Source organism: Trachurus japonicus, chromosome 7 (genome assembly GCF_045865225.1).
Source record: "Trachurus japonicus isolate A0001 chromosome 7, Traja_1.0".
Taxonomy (NCBI): domain Eukaryota; kingdom Metazoa; phylum Chordata; class Actinopteri; order Carangiformes; family Carangidae; genus Trachurus; species Trachurus japonicus.
Window position 1 is genome coordinate 15133735 of NC_140913.1, and position 20028 is coordinate 15153762.

General features: G+C 41.4%; 1 protein-coding gene across 4 annotated transcripts in view; it reads left to right on the plus strand.

Annotated features, from left to right (window-relative positions):
• Positions 1 to 20028, plus strand: part of celsr3 (cadherin, EGF LAG seven-pass G-type receptor 3) — a 90908-nt gene that overhangs the window by 19935 nt on the left and 50945 nt on the right. For all 4 annotated transcript variants that reach the window (XM_085781410.1, XM_085781412.1, XM_085781413.1 and 1 more), the window contains exons 2-3: positions 668 to 1011; positions 3973 to 4261. In XM_085781410.1, the coding sequence (XP_085637536.1) occupies positions 668 to 1011; positions 3973 to 4261 (633 nt within the window). The remainder of the gene's footprint in view (positions 1 to 667; positions 1012 to 3972; positions 4262 to 20028) is intronic.

A 20028-nucleotide genomic window follows, 5' to 3' on the forward strand; every position in this document is an offset into this window, starting at 1 on the left:
CTGCTTGTCCCAACAAATCGCTTCAGATACAGCAGTGTTTAGAGCTGCTGCTCTATCTATCTATCTATCTATCTATCTATCTATCTATCTATCTATATCTATATCTATCTATCTATCTATCTATCTATCTATCTATCTATCTATCTATCTATCTATCTATCTATCTATCTATCTATCTATCTATCTATCTATCTATCTATCTATCTATCTACATGTGGATGTACAGACTAATGTGTGTTTTCTGGCCTGAACTCCTGTGACTCATCTCTTCTCTATCTTCACTTCCGGCCTCTCCCCTCATCTATCTGTCTCTTCTCAATCCTCCTCGCCAATATGTTCATGTCATTGTTGATGTCTCTTCCTGCCCTCCCTTTCCCTTTCTTCTTCCTCTCTACACTCTATACTTCTATTCACCCAGCATTCACGTCTGTCCGTCCTGGGTGAGGGATCCCTCCTCTGTTGCCCACCCTGAGGTTTCTCCAATTTTCTTTCTGTTACGTAAAACGGTTTTCTTGGGAGTTTTTCCTCAGTCGATGTGATGGTCTAAGGGCAGAGGATGTTGTAATGATGCTGTGTAAAGCCCTTTGAGACAAAAAAAAATGGGCTGTACAAATAAAATTCCCTTGCCTTGCCCAGCTAACCTTTCCCCTCTGCTTCTCTTCTTCAGATGGTGTCCACAGTATCTCAGCCCAGTGCGTCCTCCGTGTCCTCATCATCACTGAGGACATGCTGGGAAGCAGCGTAACTGTGCGTCTCCAGAACATGTCACAGGAGCACTTCCTGTCACCACTGCTGGGTAACTTCCTGGAGGGCGTGTCGGCGGTGTTGTCGGTGCCAGTTGAGGACGTCTTCATCTTCAACATCCAGCCGGACCTGGACGCGGCGCCGGGAGGGATCCTCAACGTCAGCTTCTCTGCAGCACTGCCTGGAGGACACTTCTTCCCCTCTGAGGCTCTGGAAGAGCAGCTGTATCTGAACAGGCTGAGGCTGACATCGCTCACACAGATGGAGGTGAGACACACACACACACACACACACACACACGCACACAGTGAAGCTACAGGAAACACAGTCACAGTTTCTCCTTCCAGAGTTACTGTGTTGAATCAGGCCTGAGGTGTTTTACAGAACATCATGCGCCACAGCGACAGGTTGACATTTGACTTTTTGGATATAAAATGTCATCGCTTGACTTTTGAGTGAATTTTCTTTCATTTTTATTAGAGGACGAATTACTGTAAAATGTTGCCTTGTGCTTGGACCATATTCATCCTTAGGTCCAAGTGAACATTTGTGCCAAATTTAAAGACTTTCCCTTGAGGTGTTGCAGAGATGTCACATCCTGACTGTCACAGACTTAGAGGCTTTAAAATGTCAAGTGTCAACTTGAATGTGAATCAGACTTACAGTAAATATATAATATAAATATTTAGAAGCTAAACTCAACAGTTTTGAAAAACAGCAGGAGCAGCATTCTCATAATTTTCTATTCCAATATTTGTTTAAAAATTTAGATTGAACAAATATCCATAGAACTGTCAGTTTGCATTTTTACTTTTGCCTCAGGGACTCTCCTGTTTATCACTGAGGTTTTAGAGAAGGCTTTTAATATGAACAGATACAAACATGTTCTCATTTTCTTTCCATAATTTTTTTTTATCAGTACTTTAGTTTCTAGAGATTTGGTACATGGCATTGAAATATTTTTATTAATATATTTTTCACAAGGACAGAATGCAGAAAAATATTCCTGTAAAAACAAGAATATAAATAACTTAAAGAGAAAGGGGAAGAAAATAGACAAAACAACAACTGAAAATCCTGTCACATATCTTGACTCATCCTGTAGGATCACCTGTTCACAGAGAAGACTGATTAGTCTAATTAGAGATGCTGCCTTCCAGTGTAACAAGAGCTTTTGTTTTATTCTTTAAATTAAGACAAATTAGACATTTTACAAATAATTGTTCAATAAGAAAAGTTGACCCACGGCCCTGCATATACACATGTGCTGCAGCTGGAAATCAGAGACACATGTAATAACTCAGGTGAAGCAGAAAAAGTGTGACTGATGTGGACTGATAATAATAGAGCAGCATCTCATCCATATGGCTTCATGCAAGGGTACACAGATAAGACCACTATATGTTCTCATGCATGAGGTCACACACACCTGGACACAGCGTGAACATCAGTGGCATTAATGTAAACACATCTCATGCATGTGCATGAGACAGCTGACCCCAAGGGGGTGAGGGGGGCCACGGGAGAGTCAGGAGATACAGAGTTTAAGGCCGAGTGTGTGTGACCTTCTCTCAGTCATACACACACACACATTCAAACTGAATCTACAATAAGACACAATCTTACAAACACAGCACTTGTGATCCAGTGGCCTGAACAACAGGCCTGTTGTACTCTCTATATACAGTACTGTACACCGTATACTGTGGAGAGAACCACCAATTTCCCACAGCTGGACAGGAGCAGATAAAAAAAGAGCAATGGTAATGTGAATCCAGGAGCCTGAGAGACGAGACCCAGGGCCTCAACAACCCTTCCTGTCTGCCGAGCGCTGCAGTAATAAGTGACGGTCTGAGATCAACCTGTCAGCCTGGAGATACGTCCTTATGGAAATGTGGCTTATAGTCGCTGCCAGAGGTGCAGCAGCGTTTGATGGGTGAGGTTTGGTGGTTAGCTGTAGGCTGTTAGCCGTTAGCCATCGTTTGATGTTGTGCTGTTGGACACATTTCGTCATGTGATCTGCAGTCACCATGACAGTGAGATGATGACATCAGAGAGAGAGGCTTTAAATCAAACTCACGTTTCTATAACTCAGCAGTAGAAATATTTTAGCATTAGTGGGACAACATGTTAAATACTACAGTGCTAACGTCAGCGGGCTTACTGGCAAACATTAACATGTCAAGAGTTAGTTATTTTTGCAGTTTCAAAATGTTGGTTGTAACTATATTACATCGTCTGCTCAGTTAATCACAGTTCAGTTTCTCTCTTAAATGGTGCAACATGATACTTATTAATTTCCTGAGTTTAATAGGTTTTTATATTTACTAGGGATACATAAAAACTTCCTCAATGAAACAGCAGAAATCATTTTTTTTAAGCCTTTCTGTTGTTGTTTTTGTGCTGATACTGAAGGTTAAACCAGCTGTTTTCTGTGTTTTCTGTTGTGTTTTTAACTACAGCCACCTCCTGTTCTCTCTCTAACTGTATTATGCACACAGGCTTTTTAATGAGAGACATAATGATCTGTTGTAGCAGGAGTAGCTCAGGTGCAGTTAATAACTTTAATTAAAGCTGTATTCAGGTTCTCCAGTTTCAGAGCCGATTGCTGCTCATAAAGACTCTGACTCGGCTGACTATTAATTCCACTGTTATTTCAGCCTGTTTCTTTTTCTCTAAGATCTGTTTCAGCGGATATACCTTTTATTTTTATCTGACAGCTACATTTACCCGTTCCTGTTCATGTTAAGACTTTACCAAAATACATGAAACAAATACACATAAAAGACAATGGATTGTAATAGACTAAACTACCTGCAGTAATAGTATATAATCTAGTTATAACAGTCAAATGCACCTTATGCATCACTAATGATAATGCACCTTATGCATTAATGCATCACTAATGATAACCTGATACTTTTAGTCACAGAAGTATTTTATATTACTGGTTTAATGTTTTTTTGTAATACTATATGTTGTACGTTTACTTGAATTGTATTTGGTTGAATGATTAGTTTTTGTATATTTACATTGTTTTATTGGTATTTTATTTTAGTAGACTGAACAAATTCCCCCACTGGAACAGCCACAAACATAAATGTCGGTGTGGTTCGGTGTCTGTGATGAAGCCTGTCCGTGTTTCCCTCTCCATGATGAAGCTGACCCGTCTCCTCTTCCTCCTTCTCCTCCTCCTCCTCCTCCTCCTTCTCCTCTCCATCACTTCAGGTTCTCCCATTTGACGACAACGTGTGTCTTCGTGAGCCGTGTCAGAACTACATGAAGTGCATCTCGGTGCTGCGCTTCAACAGCTCCGCCCCCTTCATCTCCTCGCCCTCCATCTTGTTCCGGCCCATCCACCCCATCGCGGGTCTGCGCTGCCGCTGCCCCGTGGGCTTTACTGGCGACTACTGCGAGACCGAAATCAACCTGTGCTACTCAAACCCTTGCCTGAACGGAGGGGTGTGCGCCCGCAGAGAGGGCGGCTACACCTGCATCTGCCGAGAGGACTACACCGGTGAGTGGGAGAGGCGTGTGTGGAGTATGTGGAGTGTTTCTATGATGCTGGTATAACGATATCACACAAATTGATCGTTTATGGCGAGAACCAGAGCTTGAATCAGGTGTATGTGTGCACCATCATTGTCTAAGGGAAAATGCATAATTTTCTATATATTTGAATTTAATGTTGTTATCTTTATACACTTAAGTTTGTAATGATAGATACACAGATGAAGGGAAAGATGCAGAAATGTATGAATTAAATGAATATTTGCAGATACTTGGAAATGCTACATACTACATACTAATGCATTATTTATAAAACATTCTTCTTACATTGATTCTGATTAGTGCGTAATTCATAACACAAATATCAGAGTTTAACTTTACATTATTAATCTAATCTATATGTGTTTCTTGATTCTATTTTCTATTCTAATTTTTATTTTAATAAATGATGGATTTAGCATTTATACTATTATTATTACAAACCATTTCATAGGATCACTTACAGTAACTGTTTAGATGAACATTTATGCAGCATTTACATACAATGATTCAGATGTGTACTAATTGTTGAGTTTGTTCATACTTAACTACCATGTATTAACTACCTGAATTAATCGTGATTTACCATATTAATAAGTGTTTATACAACATCTATTAACACATAATTTACACGCTTATTAGTATCAGTGTAGGAAGAATGCTTTATGAATGATGAGCTTAACTAATCCTTTAAAGTGTGTAGTTATTATAGAGCATTACCGCCGACAGTTCAGTTTAATTCACCTGTAGCTGCTGACTCAGTGGAGACTGAGGTGTGTGTGTGTGTGTGTGTGTGTGTGTGTGTGTGTGTGCGCGTGTGTGTTTCTTAAACTCGACTCTGCTAAACACAAAGTGACTGAGCTGCTGTGTCGGTGTCTCACACTCACTTCCTGTTTGATCTGCTCAGCTTTCACTCTTTCATCACGTTGAGCTGAACAACATGAAAACACACACTCAGCCTCCTGGGAGAGCTTACTGCATCTGCACACACACACACACACACACACACACACACACACACACACACACACACACACACACACACAAACACACAAACACACACACACCAGATTCGTTTCGGAGCTGCCACAGTCTTTGAGCCATTGAGTTGATGTGGGAGAGAATACAGGCTGTGAATGTAAGTGTGTGTGTGTGCGTGTCTGTGTGCGCCCATGTGTGCGTGTGTGTGTCAGGGGGATATTTCACATTGCCTTTTATTTCAAATCAAACGAGAGCTGGGGGAGTGAAGCAACACTTTTCTTTCAAGAGAGAGACGGAGTGTTTTCCAAACTCCCACTGAGACGGAGAGAGAGAGATGAAGGGCGGGAGAGAGAATGGGCAGAAGACACACTGAGACAGTGAGTGGGAGGCAGAAAGACAGAGAATGGAGTTTGACAGAGGGATGGATACGGAGGTGGCGAAAGTCAGAAAAGTTTAACAGAGATCAAAAGTAGGGAGACACTAAAGGAAGAGGAAATAAAATTAAGAGCAGAAAGGAGAAGACGAGTGAGAGAGAATTCTCGTCACTGTTGGATTCTGGGTAAAACCAGCGAAGACCCGTCGGCCCAGAGACAGTTGTGGCAAAATAATTGGTCATTAGTCCAGAAGAGACGTCAACATTTTGTCCTGATTCAGTGTCGTACCAGTTTACACTTAAAAAGAACAAGTTCATACAGATGAAAATGAAGTAGTTCACATTCATACAGTAGTTCATATCTGAACTAGTTCCTTTAAAAAAAATAAATCATCTGTCTTCACGTGTTTGTTCATAAAACTGCTTCAAACGCTCAAACAAACTGTCTTTAGCAGTAGTGCATGTGTCTGTATCTGATGTACTGCAGAAACATACTACTATCCATGGAAATGCCATGTGCTGTAAAACTGTCGTAAAACATGATCAATTTCTATGGGAATTTTTCTTTATGTGACACACTCCTCCATGTCCCTATACGCCAAAAAACAAAGGTAATAAAGTGCAGTGTGACCTGGTACGGATTTACAATTCATCTGTTTGAATTGGCAGCTCCGGTCAGTGAGTCATTAGATTTACTGGAGATTTGAATTTCAGGTACAAAAGGATAGTTTGAGGGTTTTGGGTGACAGGAGTTATATATGATTGAAGGATTGATTAATGGAGTTATTTATGTAGATATTTGAACTTGTGCATGGTCATAGTGATGATGTCAGCGACAGGCCCTGTACTTGGACTCTAACCCTGCCATACTCTGGACAAGGTGAGCCACCTGGACTCTGTGAACCTCTCTGTACCTGTAGAGGTCAAACACCGACGTCATGTGCTGCGTCTCACACAGTTCACACATTTCATCAGTCTGCGTCTCAGAAACAAACTTCAATCTACCTGGAGCTGTAACCGCTGTGGTTTTACTTAACCTTACATTATTTACACATAAAATCTTGGGAATAAAATTGGGGGACAAAATCTGCATCATGTGGTGATTTATAAAGTACAGGATGCAGAGTTTGATTTTGATTTTGATACAGTATACTCGTCAGTCATTGGAAGGATGGGTGGTATCTTTGACAGATGATGTGTCTTTGTCATCAAACTGTTTATTGGACAAATCTCAGGGTGGGACGTTCAAGAAACCTGTAACATCCGTTATCACAGGTCTGAGGGTCGAGGACAGAGAGAGACGGAGAGACAGAGAGAAACTAAAACCAGGAGTAAAAGGAGAAGAACAGTGAACGAGGGGAAGGAAAAACTGAGAAAGAAAAATTGGAGACAGGAGAGAGAGAGAAAACATAGAGAACATGACAGGTGATGGATAAGAGACAAGTCTGACAGCAACACAAGAGACGAGGAAGACGGTTGAATTCAGAGAGAACAACAGGGAAGAAAATGGGGCGAGTGACATCCAAGAGCAATGAGAGAGAGGGAGAGGCAGAGGGGATGAGAGGTGAGGGGTAGAGTGAGAGATATCAGAGGGGGTTCTGGGTAGTCGCTGTTGTGCATTTCCTGCGTAGGCGTCGGGTGTTTCGATGTCTTGTCAATGCTTGGGGCAAAGGGGAGGGGGTGGGGGGGTCTGAATAAACAGGGACGAATTGATTCTGCATCACATAGAAATCTCCAGACATCTCTAAGCCAAGGTTTCTCTCTCTCTCTGTCTCTCTGTCTCTCTGTCTCGCTCTCTCTCATCGTGGCTTTGAATTTCTTCTCGTCTCTCAGGCAGCAGCTGAGCCGAGGCTTCGACCCAGAGCTAACACTCTGTGTTTTCACCTGAAAAGTATTTTTATATCCAGAACAGAAACAGACGTGAACCCTCTGTGAATCTGTGAGCATTCAGTCCTTTGGGGAAAACAAGGCAAAATACATGAAATGGTATAGAAACTATAAATTGTGAATGAATTGAGTATCCAGTGAGAGAGAGAGAGAGAGAGAGAGAGAGAGAGAGAGAGAGAGAGAGAGTGAGAGGCAACCTTCATATGATTTACTAGCTTATTGAATTGTAGAGCTCTTTAGTCAATAGTACAAAAATATAACTAAAATGAATAAAAGCTAATTAATACAAGAAAATGTAAAACTTTGATGTACATTTTTTTTTTAGAAAGAATTAAAGTGACGATTTATGTCAACTCAAATAAACATATTAAACACACATTCTCAATCAAATCAATTACTAAAGACAAAATTTATGTTGTTTGATGCTGGCTCGTCCTTTTGTTCTCAGTCCGTCAGCTGATCCTGCGGCAGCAGGTGAAGCTCGACTCTCCTCAACCTCTTCTCTCGAGGTGAAGACACACTAAGGGCTGAATCTACTAAAGGTTTGCGTGTATAAAAACGTGTGCAAACTTGATTGCACGCACAAACACATGCTGAAGCTGATCTACTTACTGGGCACACCGAGGATTGCGTCTCTCAAACGGACAAAATTGCACATGCAATCCGTTTAGCGTGTTTGTCTTAATGAATATGCAAATACGGGCGCTTCTGCCAGAAAGCGCAAAATATTGAGAGGAGTACATCGCCCCCCCTCGTGGCCTAATTGTTGAAAAACACAGTCTAAAGTGCTCTCTTGGGAGCCAAAAGGCATGCTGAAGTGCCCTCTTCAGTGGCGATGACGGGCTTATGTGTCCTTTTTTTTCTTTTTGCCCCTGCCCTTCAAAGAGTCTGTGCACGCCACTGAAGGCAAGTCTTAACTGGCTGTGGTTATTGAATTAATACCTGCCTGGGCAAAAGTTCTTATATCTCTACATTTCCTGAGACGTCGTCACCGCTGCCTTCACTCCGTCTTTGATCCCTCTGGTCAGGGCGTTTGGACCCGAGTGTGGCCCGAGTGTCCCACCTGAGCTCTGTGCCATAGCGCACACCTCCAGCTCAATGAATGACAGCAGGTCTCCCAGTTACCTGCTCAGCTGCACCTGCTGCACAACACTGACCAGAGCAGCTCTTAAAACCAAAAATAAACCAATCTTTTGTTCTTTGCCTCATAGGCCTATCTCCTCATCTTCTCTTCCCTTCATCTGCACTCTTAGTAGATCAACTATTTTGTGTGTGCTAACCAAACATTTTTTTTAAAATTTTTATTTTTAGGGGCTTTTTTGCCTTTAATCGACAGGACAGTTCAGGTGCAGAAACACTAATTTAAATGACACGCAGGATAGGGCCGCTTGGCATGGGATTCGAACCGGGGCCGCCTGCAGTGAGGACCACAGCCTCAACACATGGGGCGGGTGCTCTACCAACTGAGCTAAACACCACCCCAAACACGCAAAATTTTACTTGGAGCACACAATTTAGCGCCCCTTATCGGGGATCTCAGTAGATCTGGCCATAAGTCTTTCCCACTACCTGTAACCTCGGGTTAACCTCCTCTAAAGCTCATATTTAACCCCAGATAAGTCGTGTTTGATTGAGAGTAGAGGTTACCATGGCGACTGTAAATCTGCTGTGGAGGAGGGTTAAAATCAGTTCAAACTGTCCTCATGTATAATTTCTCCCACGTTTTTTCACATTGGTCAAGATTTGAAACTCGTCTTGTGTGGAGCCTTTCAGACTTTAATGTGAGTCGGAGTCCTCTCAGCATGGCCGAGTGAAGTCTGGGATAATCAGCTTCTCTGTGTTTCCAGGGAGGGAGGTTGTTGCTATGATGCTAAACTCAGCTGAAGTTCTGCACTTTTTTCTTTCGTCATTAAAATTTTAATGTCAAACTTCTCGTTCTCTTGTCTCTGAGAAACACATTCAGCTGCATCGGCGAGGTTCAACATTCATCAACCCTGAAAACAAGAAGACCTAGAAAAAAGTTTTCAGGAGGAGGTGAAGTTTAAAGATGAAAAGACTGAAGGAATACACACCCAGGTGATTCAGAGAGAGGCACATTATTCACATTATGATAAGAGGGACTCCTCTGATGGAGCTGAGAGATGGTGGGAGGAGAAGAGACAGAGGGAGGTGTGGATGCAGAGTAAATGAGTTAGTGAGAAGATAAAAAAAGTGAAGCAGCGAGGAAAAATGAAAACAGCAGGTTGTATAGAAGTTTGAGTTTGAGACAGATAGAGGGGGAGAGATAAGTATAAGATCTGATGAAGCAGATTCGAGAAATGGAGGTTGATAGAAACAGATCACACACACACACACAGAGTCAGAGTGTGTGAAGAATAATGTTTCCTGTTTTAAGTGTGCGCAGGAGGTTTGTAGACTCAGCAGGACGCCACAGGTTTCAGAGGAAATCTTTCAAATGTGGTGACTAGTAAAAATCCTGCTTTTACATTTAACATGTCAGACACTTGGAAATTCAAGATGGCTGACACTGCCTCTAAGGAAACGTCATTCTTTCTTCACCCTCAGTTTTCCCACGTGGCTGATCCAGGTGTCAAATCAAACACTTTCACAAACCGAAAGGGAAAATGTAGCTGCAGGTGAAAATAAGTAAAAACACAGTTCTCTGGGTAACGAGGTTCATCCTCTCATGATAAAATTGTTGGTGATGATGTTGCAGATAAGAGGAAGAGAGTTTTAAACACTGACATCATTAACTGTTCTGAATGTGACAGGGATCATGTGATGAGTTAGATAAGATGGCATGATGAAAATTAATGATAGAGCCATTAATCAGCTGATTAAAAATGTCTGCAGACACCAGATGCAGGCAGTCAGGCTTAAACTCCCAATATAGTTCATTTTTGCTGCTCTTTATGGCGTAAACAGTGTGTGGATGTGCCCAAATTTGAATATGTATCTGGAAAGACATGAAGAATGAGATGAATCTGAACTATTTCTATATCCTGCTGTACTGCCCATGTAGTGGACACAGTACATTATTAGGCAGGTTAAAACCTCCTCTGTGATCACCATCAGTGAGTTGTCATCTCCACTTGCCTTTTTGATACATGATAATCAGTTATTGACCTCAGCTCTGAGTGCTCATAATGTTAAGCATGACCCCTCCTTCTCCTCTGTCTGTCTCCGCGGCTTCACAATAGATTGAATAAAGTAAATCAGTCATTTACTCAGATCAGTGTTTAATGAGCTCAAATTTGATAAGTAAACTTTGTTCCTGAGCTTAGTGTCGATGCTTCAGGCTGAAGTGGCTTTAAATCCTGAGCTCTGCAGTTTGTTATCAGCCTGATTCAACAGATTTTTACCTCTAAGACTTTGCTCTCTGTGCTGAAGCCTCAGTGACATCTCACTGTTTAAATCACCGTGGATTAAAGCGTCTGCACACTGAATGTGAAGTGACAATGTGTCCTGTCGTTGAACAGAGCCGAGGAGAGGCGTGACTGAGATGAATACAATACCTACTGCCCCACTGTATGTCTTTTTTTTTTTTCCTTTATGCTCTCGGGGGCTCTCTACTGTTGTAATTCCCTTACAGTACTGCCAATACTGTAATACAAGGCGTGAATTGGACAGCAGATACAAGTACATCTGATGACACGCTGACGTGGGTGTAGCCGACAAAGACAACAAAACTACTACATTTCTTACTGGTCCAGCAACAAGTTGATTTCTTCAACGTTGGTCTTGCATCCCATCTTTTCTCTGAGCTCACACCAACAAGTACAAGCCCAAGCTTTAGCCTTGTAAGGTCCCCTCCCTTTGGTCATTTCGGCACCTCTGCCATAATAAACATATTGAGAATAGTGAGCTAGTTATTCAGGTGATGTGTGACATATTGCCGTAAAGCGACATGAGGATATATACTGGATGGATGCCAGGCAAGCAACCAAATTACATAGTGCAATACCAGGCCAGCTGGATGCTGTGTCAGTGGCAGAGGCCAAAAGCCTCAACATGACTTTGAAACTGTCATTTTCAGGTAAATTATTTACATAATGTTGCTGTAAAGCAACATTGTGGAGTTTATCGGCCTTAAAATAATGTTTCCAGACTCATTGCAATGGTAGAAAAATGGTTAATAGGATGAATGTTGCTGCCGCTGCAGCCTGAGTCGGGTCGCGTTGGCTGAAACTGCACTATGTAACTTCCCTGCGAGGGTCGGAGTTTTTAAAAATAAACCAGACTCAATGCTCTAAACCTTTGGAGTCGTGTAAAACAAGGAGGAGACACAGCAAAGAGACGAGTTTGAAAATGAAAATGTCAGTCAACTCTACATGACTGTTTGACTCCATCACAAGTGAAGTCAGACATGATAGATTATTCTCCCTTTTCACAGAACGTCTGTGATGCAGCTGAACTGAGCCATGAAGTCACTAGTCACAACTAATCTGAACTAATGATGTTCTCAACATGTGCATCTGATCCTTAGCGTCTTTATTGATCTCTGTGGGACAAACAGGTTTCACTGTGTGTGAGCAGCAAAAAGACTTTTCTGACTTTGTTATTCTGACTCATGTGATGAAAAATCTCACAAGAGACGAGTCGAGAGGGAAGAAAGACAGCTGGAGAAAGAGAGTTAAAATAGTATGAGGATGAGAGGAGACTGAGAGATGAGTATGTGTAAAAAAAAAAAAAAGAAAAAAAGAAGATAAAAACTGATAAACCCAGATGGGAGGGGGGTAGGGGTTGGGGGGTTGGTGAGAGATAATGGTGTAGAGCTGGATTCAGAAGACTCAGTGACATTAATTTTAGAGGTCATTTATAGAATTAATGAATATCTGTGTGTGTGTGTGTGTGTGTGTGTGTGTGTGTGTGTGTGTGTGTGTGTGTGAGAGAAAACGATTACTTTATTTGAGAGTAGGTTAACAGATTAAGGTGTGTGTGAGTGAAAATTGAGACTAAATTACTTTGGGGTAATTAGAAATAGTGAAGTGTTGGGGCATTTCAGAAAAGTGTGTGTGTGTGTGTGTGTGTGAATTTGTGTTGTGTGTAATTAGAAATAGTGAAGTGTTGGGGCAGTTCAGAAAAGTGTGTGTGTGTGTGTGTCTGTGTTCACACAGAAAGAATAAATGAGTTTGGTGAATCAGCCTCAGCAGTGAGACGTTCAGGTCTGAGCTCAGACTGAGCTGCTGCAGAAACAGGAAACAGATTCACAGAAACATGGAGTAACAGTCTCACTGCAGCAGCCGATGATCGGAGCTCAGAGGGATAAATACATGAAACAGTCTGAGAGGAAGGAGCAGCCGAGAACATGAGTTTTAGTTGGAGAGAGGAAGAGGAAGAGGAGGTACCCGAGGCCTCTTTGGTGGTGAATCAGGAGGAGATGCTGCTCTCATGGGTGTCAAGGATCTACAGTATATCAACCTATTCTCATGATTCCTCTGGCTCTTTTTCGCTGTTTTATGTTTCACAAACCCTTCCCCAAACTTAGGGCGTATCCAGACCTGGCTCGTTTGGAGTAGTTGTTATGAAACAGGGATGATCGGTTGGTTTGGGCATATGTGAGCAATTGTGCTTGGATGCAGGATAAAACAAGCGGGCTGAGATCACCAAGAAGGGGTGGTCCCAGCTCGCTTCAATTGGAGCCCTGGAGCGGTTTGTTTGCAGTAAGAATGTAATCAACTCAGCAAACGACACAACTGACTCAAAAAAACAAACAAGCTTTTCCCAGGTAAACTCCTTCTCCTTCCAGGTAAATTTTCTGACCAATGAGAAAACAGTTGGTTCGGAAATGGCATTTGTTGACAACTTTGAACTGTTACCATGTGAACACTAACGACCCAAAAGATAAATGCAACAACTGTATTGTTTTAGCCCCTGAATCGGAACAAAGCAAATGAGCAAATGTTTGAATACACCGTTACACACTTAGATTTAGAGCAATCACTGAGTTATATAAAATGTTCAATTCTCAATTATTTGATGAATCCTTTACTTTATGTAACAGCCCTGTGGGATAATGTGGAGTGATCAGAGGTCAGGAGGTCACTGTGAAAAGAGCTGAAGAGTTTCTGTGTTTTTACTCACAAAGATAATTAACATTTAGCCTCAAGGAGAAGTCCTGACGTCGTCTATTGAAGAGCTGTGAATGTAGTCTGAGTGAATGAGTTTGACTTTGTGTCTGTGCAGAGAAACAGGAGGAGGATGAACAGGGTGAGACTGATGATGAGTTCAAGTACCAATCTCTCTTTGTCTAATTTCAAACCAGCAGTTACAGGTTTGCAAAGACAACAGAGTCACTCAACCTGCTCAGTTTTTCCAGATTCACAGCAGATGTTTAAGATTCTATTTCTGTTTTATTTGTTGAATTTTACATTTAAATCTCAGGAAACAGGAACAGAGTGAGGTGGAGTGTTTCCTTGCACTCAGATGTAAAAAAACATGATTATACTGTATATCAGAAAAGGAGAGAAAGAGAAGGAATGGGAGGAGAGGAAAAGGCTACAGGGTGAAAAGAGAATCAGAAATCTGTGTTGACGACGACGGTGGTTATCAATATACAGGATCTGATCTTTTGAAACAGGCCAAAAAAACAGGCAGAGTGCAGAGAGGATTGTGGAAGAGTTGAGGCAGATGAAAGAGGAAATGGAAACTGAAAAGGAAAGAGGACTTGAAGGAACAGGAGAGAGGAGAAGAAGAAGAAGGGGAGATGGAGATTTAGAGAAGTGAAACATTAAAACATATTTAGAAAAATGTGTGTGTGTGAGAGAGAGAGAATAAAATAAAAGACAGAAGAACAAAGCAGAAGAAACATTGAAATGGTTAAAGAGTCTGTAGTGGAGAATTTACAGAGGAAGAAAAAGCTCAAATAAAAGATAATAAGCAAAATGAAAAAGGTTTTTACCACATGATGCTCAGATGTTTTACATTGAGACTCCTTGTTTTCTTCTGACACACATCTTTATGCAGTCTCTCATTTTCTACTCGTTCAGTTTCAATTTGTTTTTATCTCATTGCTCACTCAATCAGAGAGTTTCCAGGTCTGAAGGAGTGAATGTGCAGAGTGCTCTGAGCTAGGGTTCATCCTCTTGAGTTTAGCTGTGGCCTCTGTTTCATTTACAGATGCAATAGATAGCCAGTGTATACTATATTAGTGTGTACAAATGAAATATATTTTATTATTTCCATTGATCTTGACTAAAATTAATGATATATTTCCACAAGCGCTTGTGTTACATTTCATACATCCTTGTTTCCTAACAGTTTATTATCTGTCCACAGAGGAGTTTATGTTGGAAAAGGAAAACTGCATGTGAGCGAGTGACATTTTAAAACATGCTGCACAAAGAGTAGAATTAATGCATGAACAAGAAATCAAAATGGCTCCAGAGGTTCATCAACAAACAACAAAATAACACATAAAGGATTTTCATAATCATGTAGAGAATTATTCTGTGACTCACCAGCAATTAGAATATATGGAAATATTGCTTGTTAGTGTCATTCACCATCTCACCATCCAGAATCAACTGTTCTCTGTAGCTGTGGTAGAATAGAATAGAATAGAATAGAATAGAATAGAATAGAAGAGAATCAAATCGAATCAAATAGAATAGAACCAACTATATATAAAAATGAATAGAACATAATAGAATAGAATAGAACAGAAAGCCATCATTGTTGTGTTGAGAGTTAGGATAGGAGGACGTCAGCAGGGCTACTCCTGATTGTACCTCTTGGTAAAAAATAAAACACTGCACACAGTTTATTCCATAATTAAAAACATGTGTATAAATTAAAAAGTCTCACTGGTTAGTATATCAAATTGGCCTAAGAAATGATAAGATAAGATGCTTTACCATTACAGTAAGTTTGAAACTGTTTTGCTATAATTGACCTTAATCACTAAACAGTAATAACGTTATTTCATTTGCTCATTGTAATGTCAACCTGTGGTGTCACCTGTCAGTCGAACAACATGGACATGGGCGGGACGTCCTCCCTGCTCTTTGCTTCTGAAACCAGCGTCTCCGCTTTGGCCCAGAAAAACTGAAACAGTAAATTTGTCCCTTCCTGTTCGTCGAGGCTTTTTCCTTGGAAACAGTAAAGTGCACTGATGCAACCTCTGATGCGTAAAATGAATTGATGACTGAGCAGTAAAACAATATTTATGATTATGATAATTAATTATTAAAATGGAGAAACGACAGATTACAACTTCACTAAATCAGATTTTGGACTGAACTCAAATCTGCTGAGTCCCTGAAGGAACCACAAAGAAGAAGAGGAGAGGAGGAGGAAGAGGAGAGCTGCTGGGAGTGTATTGGCCTCTGGGGATGTGCCATGTGTTGGGAGAGGGGGGGGCTCATGGGGTGGGAGGCAGGGCGGAGCAAGCTAAGATGCCAGGGGGGTGGATGAGATGAAGAACAGTGGCTTTGATGAATAAAACATGGCTGTGAATGAAGGGAGGGGTGAATGTATTAACTCAGGCTGAGAGGAAGAAAGGAAAAAAGAAACGAAGGAGGAAGAAGAAAGGAGAGAAAGTATTTTATATATAGAGACGTGAAGTTGAGGTAGGACGGAGGAGGCGGTGGGGGGTGAATAGAAATGATAGTCAGCTTTAAAATGATGAAGAAAAGTTTTCAGACTCGGGTTGTTCAGTTTATTTGGAGTCGACTCGTAATGATACGTTAAAACATCATATTGTGATTATATGGGGAGATATTGTGATATCAGTGAGAACGGACATTTTTGCTTCAGTTTCACTAAACAAAGAAATATATAAAATTGATGATGTGACGTTTGTTTGTCTTGAACCAAGCAAATATCTCTTTACAGCTCAAGTATATGATTTGTTACACAACAATGACCCATTTTACCATAATCAAATAAAAACTGCAGCTCCTGTGATTTGGATATTATTGCATGTGGCCATATTGATAATTTGATTATGTTGCGATTAATTGAATGGAGTGTAAATCTAAACTCCACTGAAATAAAGTTTTGTTTCATATTATAATCATGTGATCTGATGAAAGTCAAGTGTTCATCAAAGTGAACAGTGAAGGACACTGTTTTTATCCATCAATGTGCTAAAGCTGTGTCATTGATCAGCTAATGAAGCAATAGATAATCAGTTATTACTTTATTCAGAACAGTTTTTCAATTTTGCTGGTTTCAGACTCTGAAATGTAAAGTTTACCTCTGAATTTTAATTTTTCTGTGTTTGTCGACAAAAGCCAGAGACACTAATGAATATTATTAACTGCTCCTAAATGAAGCACAATTATAAGTGAGCTTTACTGTAACATGAGAGTTAATCTCTCCCCTGTGTATGTGTGTGTGAGGGTGTGAGAGGGTGAGGGTGTCTCTGCATGTGTGATCATTAACAACCATCTGTGCATTTGTGCATCACTTTTGTGTCCATGTGATTCTGACCGTTGAGCAGAAATGAGGAATCATGCACATTAAAAAGTGTGTATGCCAGGTTCTGTGTGTACGTGTGTGTATGTGTGTGCGTGTGAGTGAAATATCCGCCTTCACACCATCTGGGCAAAAGACACCTAAAAGACGATCGTTGAGTCAGCCTGAGATAACGTTTGCTCTGCTCCTTCTAATTAGTGTGAGCGTGTGTGTGAGCGCGCGCGCGTGCGCGTGTGTGTGTCTATTTGATAATATACAGTATATCTGCTTTGTGCTTTTTGTTTTTCTTTCTTTCTTCCATTGTCAATTTATTTCCTCAGTCTGTCGACCTGCATAATGAACCAGGATGTGTGTTTGTAGACGTGTGTAGGTGTGTGTGTGTGTTTAAGTCTCGGCGCACCCATAATTCATGAGCATTAATGTCTATTTATTTATTTGAATATTAATGAGAGGGTCTGTACGGATGAACGGGTGTAACAAACAAAGACAGAAATCATACTGTATTAGACTGTGTGTGTGTGTGTGTGTGTGTGTGTGTGTGTGTTGCCTTATTTAATTGGTTCCCTGTTGTGTTCACTTACACTGTAGTGTATGTAAAATGTGAGAGGATGAGAGGAAGCTAAACAAGGACGGACAGATGTGATAATCTCAGTGTCCTTGGGCTCTGTGTGTGTGTGTGTGTGTGTGTGTGTGTGTGTGTGTGTGTGTGTGTGTCACCCCGGGGTGATGTGTGTATGAGAGTGTGTTTGTCAGCCAGGACTGTCAGACGCTGCCCATCGCCAGGAGCAGGGAGGTGGTGGTGTGAGGATGGAGTGATGAATAAGAGGACGGACAAATGAACAGAGTGAGTGACAGAGTGAAAGAGTGACGGATGAAACAAAGAAAAGCAGGAGTCTAGATTCAAGAACGACGTGGATTATCGACCAGTGAATGAGGGAAGTTCACAGACGAGTGTTTTCAGGTGGAGGAGAGACGATGAAGATGATAACGATGGAGAGAAAGGAGAAGATGAAGGATCAGTTCACAGCTCAGGTTGTTGATGCAGCGCCACATGATTTGTGTTACAGTGAGTTTGCATCAAACAGGCGTGTGTGTGTGTGTGTGTGTGTGTGTGTGAGTGTGTGGGTGGTCAGCACATGCCCTCAGGTTTGTCTGTGTGTGGCTGTGTTTTGACTGTGTGTATGTGTGGTGTCTGTCCACGTCTTGTGTGTGTCAGACAACATTTGTATCCAAACGATGATGAGGAGGTGAAAGCTTCTATTGACTTACTACTACTGTACACAGTGTGTGTGTGTGTGTGTGTGTGTGTGTGTGTGTGTAGATGTGAGGACTATGCCAGTGGGCAGTTTGGCATCTAAAAGCAGCACAAACAAAGTGCCAACAGAGACAGTTACACCATAAAACCCAGCAGCCTTGAGGGCAGCAGTAATGATCCGTGTGTGTGTGTGTGTGTGTGTGATGGAGAGAGAGAGAGAGAGAGAGAGAGAGAGATAAAAACTGGAAACAAGAAGTCTCTGCTTTTTAGAAACTGAAGCTTCACTTCTGTTATTTTGAAAACTTTGGGGTTGTGTTGTAGTGTGGACAGGCTCTGAGAGCTTTGGAGACGATAGCGTCGACGCCCACAATGGCTCCTGATTGGCTCTGATTGACCATCACTGACGATGTCATGGTGTCGCTGACCTCATCGTCTGTGCTGCAGAAGAGCTCGACTTCCTGTTTAAAGCAGCTCGCACATGCTAAGATCATGTGACCTGTGTGTTCAGGTTTGTTTGTGTGGACGGAGCTCATGTGTCTGAAAAACAAAAAAATCACTTTGTATTCATTATTTAAATGTAGACTGTGTGTGTGTGTGTGTGTGTGTGTGTGTGTGTGTGTGTGTGTGTTAGCAGGTTTGAAGTGGGTCCTGATGGAGCCTCCGTCTTCAGGCTGTTTCAGACCTGTCTGCTCTGGTTATGTGGGGTGTGTGTGTGTGTGTGTGTGTGTGTGTGTGGTGGTGGTGGGGAGGGTTGAGCATGATGTGTGTGGGCGTTTTCCAGTTGATGTGTCCAAATGTGCTGAGGGGAAGTTAAAATCAGAAACAGTGAGTGTGTTCTCAGCTACAGTACAGAGCCGTGTGTGTGTGTGTGTGTGTGTGTTTTCCTCCGAGACTCCTCTGACTGGCAGCCAAATCTGTTAGTTCTCGTCTGCAGGTTTGTTTGTGTTTTTATTGTTTCTTGGTCGACAGCAAGAAGCTTCAGTCTCATCGTCACTCTGACTCTGGTTCTGGTTCATGTTCCTGTTGTTGTGTTTATTGGAGGTTCATCCTCTCTGTTTAATCAGACTCATTCATTTGTCTGATGAAGCTGCAGCAGAAAGAGCCTAGAGCTTTATAGACTGAGGTGACGTCAACACGACCTGTGATCAGTTGGTCTGTAAAAGTCAATCGTCCAATAACTGAACACAGTCGCTGTGTGTCTGTGATCTTTATTCCTAAACAGAGTCATAGATTTGTATGATAATGCAAGCTTTGTTAAATCAGGTGTTTGCGATGTCACATCATGAACCCAATTTTTCCAATATATTTTCCCAGTTTATGATTGACTGTTATTTTCTCCATCTTATAAATGTCTCCTGTGATTCCTGGTGAGGTTCTTCTGATCCTGAGTCATTAGATGTTTATCTCTCTGTCTCTGGATTTCGTTCTCTCACTTTAATGTTCAGAGGGATCAGGCGTTGCCGGGGTCGTCCCAGAAACTCTGACTATATTCCAGACAGATAATCACTAATCAGATGTTTTGGCTAGTTCACAGGTTTTAGATCCAGTGAAACTGGAGTTACATATTAAAAAATAAAAACCTTCAGGCTCTGACTCTACATTTATTACAGTTTTTTTCAATTGCTAACAAGCAGTGGTTGAAACTGAAGTCACATTTTCAAAACTCTTAACACAGTTTGCAAAACACAAGTCCATGTGGACCAAACTGTGAAGCACTTTTCATTGCTTTCACACTAAATGCATTCAGTGACCACAGTCACCAAAATTCATGGACTCTTTTCTCAGTTACTAGTTCACCACCTGCAAAACACTTACAGCA